The sequence below is a fragment of the Leptodactylus fuscus genome, chromosome 2, assembly GCF_031893055.1.
Source record: "Leptodactylus fuscus isolate aLepFus1 chromosome 2, aLepFus1.hap2, whole genome shotgun sequence".
Classification (NCBI taxonomy): Eukaryota; Metazoa; Chordata; class Amphibia; order Anura; family Leptodactylidae; genus Leptodactylus; species Leptodactylus fuscus.
This window is the reverse complement of record NC_134266.1, coordinates 13,641,702-13,657,442: the sequence shown is the minus strand read 5'-3', so window position 1 is coordinate 13,657,442 and position 15,741 is coordinate 13,641,702. Positions and strand designations below refer to the sequence as shown.

The 15,741-nt window shown below is 44.8% G+C and overlaps 1 protein-coding gene across 1 annotated transcript in view; it reads right to left on the bottom strand.

Moving 5' to 3' along the window:
- Positions 1 to 2,079: 2,079 nt before the first annotated feature.
- LOC142194352 (multidrug resistance-associated protein 1-like) overlaps positions 2,080 to 15,741 on the bottom strand; it is a 39,488-nt gene continuing 25,826 nt past the window's right edge. Inside the window, exons 15-28 of the mRNA XM_075263441.1 lie at positions 15,406 to 15,586; positions 15,065 to 15,140; positions 14,200 to 14,251; positions 12,324 to 12,543; positions 11,376 to 11,530; positions 9,629 to 9,784; positions 8,866 to 9,065; positions 7,352 to 7,478; positions 4,153 to 4,254; positions 3,918 to 4,061; positions 3,612 to 3,770; positions 2,871 to 3,037; positions 2,390 to 2,584; positions 2,080 to 2,276 (exon numbers count right to left, since the gene is read on the bottom strand). Of these exons, the coding sequence (XP_075119542.1) occupies positions 2,159 to 2,276; positions 2,390 to 2,584; positions 2,871 to 3,037; positions 3,612 to 3,770; positions 3,918 to 4,061; positions 4,153 to 4,254; positions 7,352 to 7,478; positions 8,866 to 9,065; positions 9,629 to 9,784; positions 11,376 to 11,530; positions 12,324 to 12,543; positions 14,200 to 14,251; positions 15,065 to 15,140; positions 15,406 to 15,586 (2,052 nt within the window). The 3' untranslated portion in view covers positions 2,080 to 2,158. The remainder of the gene's footprint in view (positions 2,277 to 2,389; positions 2,585 to 2,870; positions 3,038 to 3,611; positions 3,771 to 3,917; positions 4,062 to 4,152; positions 4,255 to 7,351; positions 7,479 to 8,865; positions 9,066 to 9,628; positions 9,785 to 11,375; positions 11,531 to 12,323; positions 12,544 to 14,199; positions 14,252 to 15,064; positions 15,141 to 15,405; positions 15,587 to 15,741) is intronic.

The window sequence follows — 15,741 nt, the reverse complement described above, 5'->3', positions numbered from 1 at the left end:
TACATGGCTAATTAAAATTCCGCCTGTCCTACCAGCACACAGGGGCACGAAATACCCCACATTGTGCCGCTGGTAAGGACGACAGGGAACCACATTTGGCTAATTATTAGCGGCTCATCGGCAACAACAACCCGCAGACGAAGTTGCGGGCAGAAGCTAGTTTGTAATAATTGATCCCTGAGACCACAAACATACAGTCAGGATAATAGAAAAATATCACACATTGATCTAAAATAATACGATTTACAATAATAACATACGATTCAGATCAGAATCATGACTATATATATATATATATATATATATATATATATATATATATATATATATATATAGTAACGGAACAATCGTCTTCCACTGATCACGTGACTAGATGGTGTTGCCATATCTGTCCCTGTGCACATTATATACGATCTTTGTGACATAAATACCACTAGGAAGATAAAAAAAACTTACATTATTAAGGCTCTGTTCACACTGTGTGTGCAGCAGCATTTTTACGTTATTTGCTGTTGGATCGAAGGATCCTTTCTGCTAGCACCGCGCTATATATTACCCCTGAGTGTGCGGCACCATTGCTTTCTACACACCTGCATCAGAGACTATTACACTGTCCGTCTCTGTGGACGGATGAAAAAGTTAAAGAAAAACAATGTATCCCCGTCAGACCCCATTATCGCCACTATTTTAACGATATGTTTGTCCATTGCTCTGGTCCTCTGATGGACCAGAACAACCGACACCTTGAAGCAGGTGTGAACATTGGTCTAAGCGAACGCCGTCTATAACAGAAATATTCGGAGCTCCTCCATGTGGGGTATAACATTTCTAATCCAAAATAGAATCTAAAAATGTATAAAAAACAGCTAAAATATTTGTTTCCATGAATAGGGTTGAGCGATCGGGAAAGTTCGGATTCCGATTGGCGATCGAGTAAATGTCACAATCGCGATCGGAATTCCGATCCCGATCTTTTTAGGTGGGATCAAGGACGGAGGTTATTTCCCACAATGCTTTGCTACTGGCCAAGCAATGTTAGCCAGGTCCCATAGGAATGAATGGATGCAGCCGGCACACAGCCTGTGCTGGCGTCCGGCCACTTAATCCCCTGCTCGCCGGCTGCGTCCATTCATTCTAATGGCAGACTAGCTAACAACTCTAGTAGCTTAAAGCTTGGTTCACATATGCTGATGTGTTCCGTTCGCATGAGGAGCCCTACGGACGAAACACAAGTGCAATTGAAAGCGCTGTGCAGTTCAACTTGTGTTCCGTCCGTAGAGGTCCTCATGCGAACTCTTACGGACGGAACACTTACCTGCACAGAAGTGCTGCTGCTGGACTAGTCCCCCTGTTCTCGCTCCTCTTCTCGCCTTGCTGCCTCCACCTTCCAGGTTAGTGTTACAGACCTAGGAAGAAGGCAGGGCTTGTGGCTTAGGAGAATGTGGGGGGTACTGGGAGGGGAGCACTCACGCCTTCTTCCTAGGTCTGTAACACTAACCTGGGAGGCGGGGGCAGTGAGGCGAGAACAGCGGGGACTGGACCAGCGGCAGCGCTTCTGTGCAGGTAAGTGGACACCAGGGGGGGGACTAAGTAGCCAGAGGATTTTTTTTTTAATCACTACACAGCGTGGAGGCTTCAATTTTTAGACTCCATGCTCTGCAGTGAATAGGATCGTTTTTAAAATCTGATCTTCGATTATTAAAAAAAATCCCATTGACTTGCATTGGGATCGGATTCGAATGATAAATGATCGGAAATCGGATTTTAAAAACGATCCTGAAATCTCAAGATCGTCTCGACCCTATACATGAATAATATTGAGATCGGAGGTATTTATAGTAATGTGGTGTTACGAGGTAGCGGTATATGTGATACTGTCTGGCCATAGACATCTAAAGGTGTGATAATACATCTGAGCTGCATATTATTTAAAGGGGTATTACAGGAGTAATGGCGTCAAATCTCAGTCCTGAGCTGAAGGATCTAAACAGTAGTCGAGCAGCAAGATCTAGAACAAATAAATAGCAAACGCTCATCCCCTATAGAGACTGACACCTATATAACTTGTGAGGTCATGACTGGACAGTCGCTTTATCGGTGTCCTAATATAGAACAATCTCCGGTAACCAGTACCGGATCGCTGCCGGATCCCGATGGGTCACTCCGTCCGCTGTATCCCAGACTCTGACACCATCTTTGCGAAGACTCCGTTCTTCTGTATCAGCCTCTGCGGTTCATCAAACTCTACGACCCTGCCAGCCTCAAGAACAAGCACCCTACGTAAAAGAAGACATGGTCAGCCTCCTCCAAGATGACACGGGCACAAGTCCTCAGGAACATGCAGAAAATCCTGCAGGTTGGGACACTAGGTATAATGCAATGTCTGTACCTTTCAGAGTCCAGGACTGTATGTAGCCTGTGAGCAATGGTCAGCACGGTGCAGTCACTGAACGCCTTGCGTATCGTGCTCTGGACAAGGGTGTCGGTCTCCATGTCAATGGAGGCCGTTGCTTCATCCAGAACAAGGATTTTGGTTTTTCGTAGTAAGGCTCGAGCAAGGCAGATGAGTTGTCTCTGCCCAACACTACAGGGAGGCGAAAAATATTCAGAGCGTAAATACAGTGTCAACCTCATGGACCCCAATAAGAGCTGCGGCGCACCCTGCAGGCCGTCTGCTGCAGCACAACACCAGTGTATTAGCAGAAGCAATGCCCTCTTATATTCACTGATGGGGATCCCAATGGTCAGACTGTCACTAAACATCAAGTAATGGCATATTCACATTATAAGGAATATGACAATTTGGATACATTTCTCATTTTCACTGAATATTGACCCATAACTAGTACATGTAGGGCGACGTCACCCACCTTAGGTTCTCTCCTCCTTCTGAAATCTCATGGTAGAGCTTCTTGGGAAGAGTCTGCACAAAGTTCTTTAGATGACACATGTCCAGAGCCTCCCATAGATCAGCATCAGAATGCTTCTCTAAGGGATCCAGATTCATCCGAAGTGTCCCCGAAAATAAAACAGGGTCCTAGAAAAAAAAAAAAAAAAAGACTCACTAGTGCTAAAAGGAAAGGAGATGACATTGTGGCCTGCAGTGGGTGCTGGGTGCAAAACATAGTGTTACTGTACATACTGGCCAATGGCCACCAGGGTTAACTTTCCAGAAGGAGGTGTCCATTGTGGCTCAATATAAGCGGATCTTGAACAAGAAAACTGACTCCACCCTGCCAAGGAGTCGCCCCTTCAACTATTAAAGAGGACCTTTCACGTCCTCATAAAAGTGCACGGTCAGCGTTCCCGGTTTTTATCAGTCTTCAGGACATATCTATGGTCAACGTACAAACTTTCCAATGGGCTGTGACTGGTATAGCAGCTCAGCTTCATTCATCTAAATAAGACTGAACTGCAATACCATAAACAACCTTTGGACAGGAGAGGCGCTGTTTTCTAAGGGAAAAAAAACAAACCTTTTTGTGATTGCTGTGGAATTGCGCCACAGTCTGTATTTTATCACTTTCTTAAACACCAGCTAATCCCCCTAGCACTTTGTCAGCAAGGCCTAATCCCAATCCCAGATAGTCCAATAGTCAGGATGACCTCACCTGTGGAATAATATTCAGTTTACTTCTTAGGTCGTGCACTCCGATGGTTGCTATATCAATCCCATCAATCACGATCCTTCCTCCCGCTCTCTCCACTATGCGGAACAAGCAATTGGTGAGCGTGGATTTACCAGCTCCGGTTCTGCCGACGATCCCGAGCTGTACATATATTTATGGAGAGATTAGATTTGGTTACTGGTGCCGGAACATTCTGTGCCATAGACATCTTACAAGATCCCACAAAACAGGACTGGATCCTGATCACATACTAGGACATAGATAAACTGCCTATAATTTACAATTCACCTTCTCTCTTTCACGTAGTTTGAAAGCGACGTCCCGTAGCGCCAGGTCGTGGTCCTCCCGATAGCGGGCCTGGTAGTTTGTGAATTCAATAACCCCCCGATCCGGCCACTCCGCCGCTGGTCTTCTTGGCAGGATCCAAGGGGCCTGGTAATATGGGTGTACGCGTTTGGTTACAGCACTGTACTGAGATAAGGGGTTAATACATGGGGTATCATTTGGGGAAAGGTGACTCTACCTCTTTCTCCATATCTTCATATTCACAGACCCTTTCTATGGCCACTCCATTCGTCTCGATCTCACAAGCTTTTCGCACCCAAAAATTTAACGTCTGTGTGATCTGGGGAGAAGCGTATAGGGATTAGGATTGGGGTTCATGACGGATAAGAATAACACAGTGGAAACAAAGTATCTAAAACCGTGAATGGAATTCTATAGGATTGCAGTGGTAACATGTCTTAAATAAAATTAAAGGGGTTTTCTAGATGTTAAATACTGAAAACCTGTCTTTAGAATTGGTAATCAATATCTGAACCCCCACAGATCAGCTGCTCCATGGTCATTTGTCGCATGGTCTGTTTGGAGCTCAGTCCTATTCAAGTGAATGGTATGGGTGCTGCACTTGCTAATCAAGAAGAGGCTGCAGTGCTCACCGAGAGCAATGCTCTCTTTAACAGCTGATCTGTGACGGTCCCGGGTATTAAGGATAGGTCATTGATATCAAGAATCCTGAAAAACCCTTTAACCTGGCCCTCAAAAACGCAATGTAACCACGTGTAAGACAGTCAAAACAATCAACAATATCATCTTAGCCACTTCCGGACCGCCCATAGACTGTATACGTCTGGGAAGTGGTTGCCTTGTTCTGACAGGACGTGCCGGTACGAGTTCGTGCAATTGCTGAAACTGGGAGGCGGCTCTAAGTTCAGCCGGAGCTCCCAGAGAGAAGGCAGGGAAGGTTTATTCCCATCCCTGCCTTCTCAATCGCTGTGTATACAAAGTGCAATGAGCTCTGTATACACCGCTATGGGCGTCGCAATGATGTGCCCGCCCTCTGACCCAGCGGTCACGTGATCAGCCAGGATCAGTGTCTTGCATGAGCTGCTGGGTCCTACAGGACCCAGCTCTGTATACTGTGTTAGCCTCCCTAACAAAGAAAAAAAAGTGATCAGATGTCCCCAAAGGTCTCTTATCACCTTATGGGGACACCATCTGAAAAAAAAAAAAATTATATATATATATATATATATATATATATATATATATATATATATATATATATATACAGTCCTATGAAAAAGTTTGGGCACCCCTATTAATCTTAATCATTTTTAGTTCTAAATATTTTGGTATTTGCAACAGCCATTTCAGTTTGATATATCTAATAACTGATGGACACAGTAATATTTCAGGATTGAAATGAGGTTTATTGTACTAACAGAAAATGTGCAATATGCATTAAACCAAAATTTGACCGGTGCAAAAGTATGGGCACCTCAACAGAAAAGTGACATTAATATTTAGTACATCCTCCTTTTGCAAAGATAACAGCCTCTAGTCGCTTCCTGTAGCTTTTAATCAGTTCCTGGATCCTGGATAAAGGTATTTTGGACAAACAATTCAAGTTCAGTTAAGTTAGATGGTCGCCGAGCATGGACAGCCCGCTTCAAATCATCCCACAGATGTTCAATGATATTCAGGTCTGGGGACTGGGATGGCCATTCCAGAACATTGTAATTGTTCCTCTGCATGAATGCCTGAGGATTTGGAGCGGTGTTTTGGATCATTGTCTTGCTGAAATATCTATCCCCGGCGTAACTTCAACTTCGTCACTGATTCTTGAACATTATTCTCAAGAATCTGCTGATACTGAGTGGAATCCATGCGACCCTCAACTTTAACAAGATTCCCGATGCCGGCATTGGCCACACAGCCCCAAAGCATGATGGAACCTCCACCAAATTTTACAGTGGGTAGCATGTGTTTTTCTTGGAATGCTGTTTCTTTTTGGACGCCATGCATAACGCCTTTTTTTATAACCAAACAACTCAATTTTTGTTTCCAAAATGAAGCTGCCTTGTCCAAATGTGCTTTTTCATACCTCAGGCAACTCTATTTGTGGCGTACGTGCAGAAACGGCTTCTTTCTCATCACTCTCCCATACAGCTTCTATTTGTGCAAAGTGCGCTGTATAGTTGACCGATGCACAGTGACACCATCTGCAGCAAGATGATGCTGCAGCTCTTTGGAGGTGGTCTGTGGATTGTCCTTGACTGTTCTCACCATTCTTCTTCTCTGCCTTTCTGATATTTTTCTTGGCCTGCCACTTCTGGGCTTAACAAGAACTGTCCCTGTGCTCTTCCATTTCCTTACTATGTTCCTCACAGTGGAAACTGACAGGTTAAATCTCTGAGACAACTTTTTGTATCCTTCCCCTGAACAACTATGTTGAACAATCTTTGTTTTCAGATCATTTGAGAGCGGGCTGTCCATGCTCGGCGACCATCAAACTGAACTGAACTTGAATTGTTTTGTAGAAAGAAATGGTCCAAAATCCCTTCATCCAGGATCCAGGAACTGATTAAAAGCTACAGGAAGCGACTAGAGGCTGTTATCTCTGCAAAAGGAGGATGTACTAAATATTAATGTCACTTTTCTGTTGAGGTGTCCATATTTTTGCACCGGTCAAATTTTGGTTTAATGCATATTGCGCATTTTCTGTTAGTACAATAAACCTCATTTCAATCCTGAAATATTACTGTGTCCATCAGTTATTAGATAGATCAAACTGAAATGGCTGCTGCAAACACCAAAATATTTAGAACTAAAAATGATTAAGATTAATAGGGGTGCCCAAACTTTTTCATAGGACTGTATATATATATATATATATATATATAAATTAATAAAAAAGGTTTTTTTTTTAAATTTAAATAAAATAATTAAAAAAAAATAAGTAAAATAATACACCAATAAAACGCCGTTATTAAAGGTTATAGCCCCACCCTCGACGACACCATATAAAATAAAAATTACCGTAACGGAGAGGAAAAACTATTTTATAAAGTTTTTCAGTAGCAGACACCAGACACAATTTTCCTCCTATTATGTTTATATTTTCCCGGATATAAAAAAAATAGCGCCACTGTTGTCTACAGGCAGTCTTTGGTATTGCAGCTCACACTCATACAAATAAATGGAGCTAAGGTGCAATACCAGTCACAGCCTGTAGACAAGAGTGGTGCTGTTTCTGAAAAACTGCAGACTATTTTTCTTATTAATATTGCTTCTTGTCCCCGACATCAAGGAAGAGTCAGGTTTCCCCATAAACATTAGATTGCTGGCAGGTTCTGCCAACCTAAATAAGAGTGCAGGGGAGAGCCCCAAATTCCTGGAGCATGGGTCATGTACTGATATTCTGTAGCTCACGTACTTACATTCAATGCATAGGTAATTGATAATCCCACTGTTCCGGAGGTCATCGTGTCACGTGCCTGGACAGCCAGTACTGCAGCAAATAAAACCATCAAATTTCCCAAAAACTCCAGTCTCACTGCCAGCCACCTATAGTAAGATATAATACAGACGGTAAGTCGTGCTCTGGATAACACTACATTGTCTTATGTCGCTTGGCTCCAGGGCTGTGGAGTTGTAGTCGTAGTCATGGGGGTGGAGTCGTCAAAATTGAATGATTATTTTTAATGATAGGATACAATTATTGATATTGTATAATTAATTCGATGAATAGTTTGTTAAATATTTACATTTAGAAGAATTCAATCACCGTTTGTTTTTTTTTAACCGGACACAAAGTTGGACATGCAGGACTTTGTGTCCAGTTAAAAAAAAAACAAAAAAAAAACGGTTTCGCCGCGGAGAGCACAAAACGCTCCCCGGCGCTCACGGCCGGACACTGTCTGTCGGGTTTCCGTTTTCTGTCTGCAGAAGACAGAAACCCGACAGACGGAGATCGGGCGCAGATGTGAACGAGCCCTTAGCTGCATTGTCTATTGGGACTCTAAGGTAGTCTGAAATCTGGCTTCATTCTCATCACTGGTTCAGGTTTCCCTATGCTTAAAGGGATCTTATCACTCAGACATGATTTTTTCTAAGTATCACGTCGGAATAGCCTTAAGAAAGGCTATTCGTCTCCTACCTTTCGTCGTCTTCTCCGCGCCGCAGTTCGCCTACAATCCTGGTTCTTGTCAGTATGCTAATGAGCTCTCTCGCAGCATTTGGGGCGGGCCCCAGTGCTCAGACAGCACTGGGGGCGTCCCCAATGCTACGAGAGAACTCTCTGCGGCACCGCCTCCATCTTCGTCAGCAACGTCCTCTTCAGCCTCTTCTTCCGGCAGTGACTTGTAACTTCTAAGGCCTCAGGCCTTGGGCAGAGCAAACTGCACATGCCCACATGCCACGAGAAAATAGCCGCTTCCAATACTGTGCAAGTGGCCATTTTCTTGTGGCCTGTGGGCATGTGCCGTTTGCTCTGCCCAAGACCCGAGGCTTTAGAAGTTAAAAGCCACCGCCGGAAGAAGAGGCTGAAGATAACGCTGCTGAAGAAGAGGAGGCGGTGCTGGAGAGAGTTCTCTAGCAACATTGGGGCCACCCCCAGTGCTGTCTGAGCACTGGGGCCCGCCCCCAATGCTGCGAGAGAGCTCATTAGCATACCGACAAGAACCGGGATTGTAGGCGAACGGTGGCGCGGAGAAGACGACGAAAGGTAGGAGACGAATAGCCTTTCTTAAGGCTATTCCGACGTGGTACTTAGAAAAAAAATCACGTTTGAGTGATAGGATCTCTTTAAAAAATTATGTTGCTAATAAACACAAGCTGTGGAGGGTCGGGAGACCCCCATACATGATATAGACTGGCCTTTATTGGTGCCTAGCCAAATACTATGAGAAGCTGCCCAGGATAGGGATTCTTCACAGACATATCTCTGCGTTACCTGTTAGAGATGACATTATTGTAGTAACACACTAAATTCTCGTTCATCACATCCTTGTTCTGGCCAATGAACCTCTCTTGATGTCCGTAGGCTCTGATGGTAGATGCTCCATGCAAGGTCTCGCTGAAGTGAGAGATGACCGGAGATCGCGACGCCCCATCCAGCCTCCGGATTTGACGTGAGCTGGCGATATAATATCTCTGTACCAAGGGGAACATCACATTACACATATATGAACTGTATATATGGCTAACACTCTATTCACATCTCCACCAGGTGTCTGTTGTTCTGGTCCGATGAAGGAACCAAACAATGGACACATGGACCAGTAAAATAGCGGACACCATGCTGTTTCTGCAGCTCCCATAGAACTTAACAGAAAGCGTGTACTTGCAGTGCCACGTAGTTCTACTGGCGATATATCAGAATAACAGGGCCTGCTCGGGTCAAGCTAAAGCCTGATACTATGCCATAACAGTCTAAGATGATAAGCAAGGGTTAACAATCACTATAGTATTCACTTGAACTTTTTTATTGACTGTCACTCCCCAGATTAATGTCCAGGAACATAAAACCATCTAGGACTAGCCACACCCCTGAGGAGCAAAGGGGAGGGGCCAGTTATAAGAAGCTGAAATATCTTGGGATTTTGCATAGATCCCAGGGAAAAAGTCCTAACCATAACCATAACTATGATATAGTAAGGAATAATAGGGCACCAGTAGGACAACCTGTATAATAAAGACAGTATATGGCCACTTACCTGGATCAGCAAGTATAAAAATCCAATTGGAACAATAGCTACTAAGAACAGCGGAGTGGCAACCACAATGACCAGAACGGTCCCCAGCACGTCCAGCAGACAGTTCAGCCAGGTGCGCAGGTAGTAATGGAAACGCTCGTCTATGACATAGATGTCCTATGAGAAAACAGGAAAACAGATGGAAATATATATATATATATATATATATATATATATATATATATATATATATATATATACACATATTATAAACACACACTGTTAAATATATTTTATATATATATATATATATATATATATATATATATATATATATTTATTTTTTTTTACTTCTCATAGGAGGTAAATTTAAAGGGAACCTATTTAATGATAAATCTGCAGACTGCAGGTTATAGAGCAGGAGGAGCTGAGCAGATTGATGTATAGCTTTCCAGGAAAAGATTCACTATAACCTGTCATTTATTCTCTGAAATCTCTGCTCATTCTATGGAAGGAGGCGGAGCCGTCAGTGATTGACCGCCTCCCCTCTGTAGCTCCACCTCCTGGAATTTTCAGTAAAGACAGAGAAGAGATTTCACTGAATAAATGGCAAGTTATAATTAGAGATGAGCGAGTAGTGAAATATTCGAGGTCCGATATTCATTTCGAGTAGAGCCTCAATATTCCACTACTCGATCGAATATCGAATCCCATTATAGTCTATGGGAAAAATGCTCGTTTCAGGGGAAACCACTATTCGACTAAAGGAGTCACCAAGTCCACGAGTAGCAGGAGGAGAGTGTTTAGGAGGAGCGCTGTGCAGTTAAAGCGCACGGACCCCATAGACTATAACAGGTCCGTGTGCTTGCAGAACACTGCCCGCACTAATGATTCGCAGCAAGCACACAGACCCCATTATATTCTATGGGGTCCGTGCGCTTTAACTGCACAGCGCTTGCAGTTGCGCTGATATTCCATTCGGGGGGGTCCTCCTGCGGACTCCTTCTGGACGGAAGGCAAGCGCTAATGTGAACCGGCCCTTACTCGTCCTGCAGAACCAGCATTGATTGGCCAAATGCTATACACTGTAAAGCATTCGGCCAATCAACGCTGGTTCTGCAGCAGGCTCGTCCTTGCTAGTCGGGAGAGCTGGCAGCTTGCGGTTATGCGGGAGCTGACTTTTTCTCATAGGAATGCATTGACCAGCGTTGATTGGCCGGATGCTATACAGTGTACAGTATTCGGCCAATCAACGCTGGTTCTGCCGGAGGCTCGTCTGTGAGGAGGTGGAGTCTAAGATCGGACCACAGCAGTCTCCATTGTAATCAACGCTGGTCAATGCATTCCTATGAGAAAAAGTCAGCTCCCGCATAACCGCAAGCTGCCAGCTCTCCCGACTAGCAAAGAAGAGCCTGCTGCAGAACCAGCGTTGATTGGCCGAATGCTGTACACTGTATAGCATTCGCCCAAACAACGCTGGTTCTGAATCGAATTTTTACTGCGAACAGCGATAGAATTCGAATGAGTACATGTATTTCGAATACCATAGTATTCTATTGAATACCTACTCCATCGAATACTACTCGCTCATCTCTAGTTATAATGAATCTTTTCCCATAACACTTTCTATCACTCTGCTCAGCAGTTTCTGCTCTATATCACGCTTTCTGCAGATTATATTGTATTTCCATTTGACTTACATGCACTGTAACTTCTGTATGACATACCCTCGTGTATGAGGCAAACCTAGTATCATACGATGTCTTACCTTAGTAAATCGATTCAGAATTTGGCCCATTGGAGTCGTTTCAAAAAACTGCAGAGGGAGGTGCAATATATTGTCCAGCATCTGGTTGTGTAGTAACCGGGAGGAGCATATGGTACCTCTAGTGATCACATAGGCCCCATAGCAGACGAAAAGGCCTAGAACAGTAGAAAGGACCTTGTATAGTCCATACAGACCGAACATGACTCCTATTGTACACATCGATACAGTACGTGGATACTTATGCGGTGGAAACGTTGCAGTGTATGTGGTCTTATACTAATATATTTGGATATAAACTAATATGATATTTGCTCCTCATTAAAATATAACTCCCTTTTTTTTTCTGTTGTGTCAAGGGAGGAGTTTGGTGACCATTTTTTGTAATATATTTTATTAACCTATCTAACTTCCTTTTTATTATAAAACAGGCAGTGACATTTTCACTAGCTATCTTCTAACTGAGCTGTTGCAAGGGAAAGTCTGTACATAGTTATAGTGTAAAATGTAGAGATGAAGAATTTACCAAAGGGGGATGGTGACGTCAAAGGGCTGTATCTCTGGTTTTATACCACCTAGAAAAATGGTTCAAGCCATAAAAGAATAAGAGATATCACTCGTTAAATACAAAGCCGGGAATTCAATTTACCTGTAGCATGAATGGCAGCCTATGCGTTTTTGACTAGAGGTATCTCAGGTTCTCTTATAGTTAGTACTTACATCTAGCAGTATAAGATGCCAAAACCATTTTTCGAGGTTTTATAAAACTAGAGATACAGCCATGTACATAGGTTCCAATTGTACAGGAAGAATTTTTGCAGTGGATTCTGCCACAAAATACGTTGCTAGTGAACCTACCCTTAAAAGCATGACAGTATTGTAAATCTGTCAACTAACATATCACCTATATAACACAGGGATACAACTAGAGCTATATACGCAATGGATTACCTTGCACGAATCCCAACACTCCATACACTCCCAGTTTATTGTCCCTCATCTGTGTCCACTCTGTTTGGTCTTTCACATTTTTGGCCTCAGTAGTCCACTCGCTGAGCCACACGTTTTGTCCGATGGCCATTGCGTTTTGTCCCACATAGGCCATGATGGTTAAGAAGACCCAAGACCATCTGAAAGCCTGGAGGTACTTCTTCACCACTGACATCTTCATCTGGAAATCAGAAACAAGATTCATTTCATTAAACAATATTAAAAATGTAATGGGGGCCCCCAACACACTACACCCCACATCTCCCCCCCGACTACACCGTGCATCTCACATCTCTCCTCCACTACACCATCCACCCTACATCTCTCCCCCCACTACACCATGCACCCCACATCTCTCCCCCCACTACACCATGCACCCCACATCTCTCCCCCCACTACACCATGCACCCACATCTCTCCCCCCACTACACCATGCACCCCACATCTTTCCCCCCACACACACTACACCCTGCACCCCACATCTCTCCCCCCACTACACCATGCACCCCACATCTTTCCCCACACACACACACTACACCCTACACCTCACATCTCTCCCCCACTACACCCTGAACCCCACATCTCTCCCCCCACTACACCCTGCATCTCTCCCCCCACTACACCCTGCACCCCACATCTCTCCCCCCACTACACCCTGCACCCCACATCTCTCCCCCCACTACACCATGCACCCTACATCTCTCCCCCCACTACACACTACACCCAACATCTCTCCCCCCACTACACCATGCACCCTACATCTCTCCCCCACTACACCCTGCACCCCACATCTCTCCCCCCACTACACCCTGCACCCCACATCTCTCCCCCCACTACACCCTGCACCCCACATCTCTCCCCCCACTACACCCTGCACCCCACATCTCTCCCCCCACTACACCCTGCACCCCACAACTCTCCCCCCACTACACCCTGCACCCCACATCTCTCCCCCCCACTACACCCTGCACCCCACATCTCTCCCCCCACTACACCATGCACCCCACATCTTTCCCCACACACACACACACTACACCCTACACCCCACATCTCTCCCCCCACTACACCCTGCACCCCACATCTCTCCCCCCACTACACCCTGCACCTCTCCCCCCACTACACCCTGCACCCCACATCTCTCCCCCCACTACACCCTGCACCCCACATCTCTCCCCCCACTACACCATGCACCCTACATCTCTCCCCCCACTACACACTACACCCAACATCTCTCCCCCCACTACACCATGCACCCTACATCTCTCCCCCACTACACCCTGCACCCCACATCTCTCCCCCCACTACACCCTGCACCCCACATCTCTCCCCCCACTACACCCTGCACCCCACATCTCTCCCCCCACTACACCCTGCACCCCACATCTCTCCCCCCACTACACCCTGCACCCCACAACTCTCCCCCCACTATACCCTGCACCCCACATCTCTCCCCCCCACTACACCCTGCACCCCACATCTCTCCCCCCACTATACCCTGCACCCCACATCTCTCCCCCCCACTACACCCTGCACCCCACAAATAAAACAAAGTCGGCAATTTTAGTGGTGGTGTAACATGGAGCACTCAGAGGATCGACAATCCCATTCCTTATCACATGGAGCTTGTTTTTTTGCGGGACAGGTTGCATTTTCTAATGGCAATCCAAGAAGTTTCTATAGCAGGGGATCCTTTTGGAGAAAAACTGGCCACGTACATTAAATAAAAGTCTGATGCATGGGGATCGGCCAAGAATCTCGACTATACCCCCACAGCAGATTATGGAAAAAGCATGTTGGACAGTGACTTGTTTCCCTATATTTTTTACTCCACACTTACATTTCCTGTGGCTACTTTCTCTTTATTAATCCGGGGAGCGCTGAATGGTTTCCTGGAGAAGATATGAACCAGAGAATATCAGATATAACCCAGAGAATATCAGATATAACAGACCTTTACATTTATGGATCTAGTGCCCATCCTGTCTTATAGTAAGGGCTCAAGCACAGTCATAATTTGGCACCCACAAGAACCTCTGGGCCCATACTGTCTGCCTTATGCCAACTGTAGCAGGATAAATTATTATACTGCCCCCTAGGTCTCTCCTACAGGTAGTACAGAGGTATTACATGTCATCGAACACCTGTGTCTCTGCACTGTGTGCAGGGCTGTATTATGTATAGGGCAAATGGTGCATATGCACCAGGTCCAATGTTATGGGGGCAATGGGATAGTCCTGCATTTAGATTGCTGTTCCGGGCCACCCCAGTATGTCCTGACTCCAAATGAGTTGACTACAATAGTGAAGTAGGTTATTGTCTGAGGGGCCACGGGGGTGTACAGTTTAATACGTGAGTGGCCACTGGGAGTAGAGGTTAATGTGTGAGGGACCACTAGGGGGTGACATATTGTATGAGGCCATTATGGCGGCATTATACTGAGAGGGTATTATGATTGGTGTGCGTCAGGTATGTGTAAGTGGTGGTGATGGGGAAAAGGGGCATTTATGGGCCTTTGCACTGAGCCCACCTAAGTGTTAAAACGGCCCCGGCCATATACTACTTTATAGCTTCTCCATACATGGTTTTGTCAAATGCATTAGGTCTAAAAAGCTACAAATAAGACGTTCTGACATGTTCTGCCATCTGCCACACATTCGAATATGTAAGATGAGATATACATTACGGTATCATATGGGTCATACCTTTCTTTCTGCACCTTGGCATCTCCAGGATGTCTCTTCGGACTTCTTACATTTCCTGAGTCTTTCAAGGTACTTGCTGCAAATCAATGTATATATTATTAGTAATCATGTACAGGCCACACAATCCTTGTAACATAATCCAGGGCTGACTTTGCAAAGACAGGGCTCTATCACTATAAGATGTTCAGGTGACCATGCATAGTGTCGTAAATCCTGAGAAATTAGGGAAAAAAATAGGTGAAAAGGTAAATAAAACTGCAAAAAAGCAACTGATTGTGATACGAGAATGAATTTACTGTGACATTTTATGGAACGTATCAAAGAATTGGGCAAATCCTTACAGGTTGTCTCTTCAAAACTTTCTTTCTTTGCTCTGGGTTCCACGACCATGTCGGCTAAGTCTTGTCTCTTCGAGATCAATTCCCCATAAGTTCCTATCTGACCTATTCTCCCATCTTCCATGATGATGATGATGTCCACTAGAGGAAGGACAGTGAGGCTGTGCGTCACCAGGATCCTTGTCTGCAGACAGAAGGGAAAGGCAATGAACCCATAATAGAGTGTTAGTGCAGATCCATGACTGCCGCTCCATTCACTTCTATGGGGCTGACAGAGCACTGTACTCTGCTATCTCTATCAGTCTCATAGAAGTGTATGGAAAGGTGATCAGGTCTGCA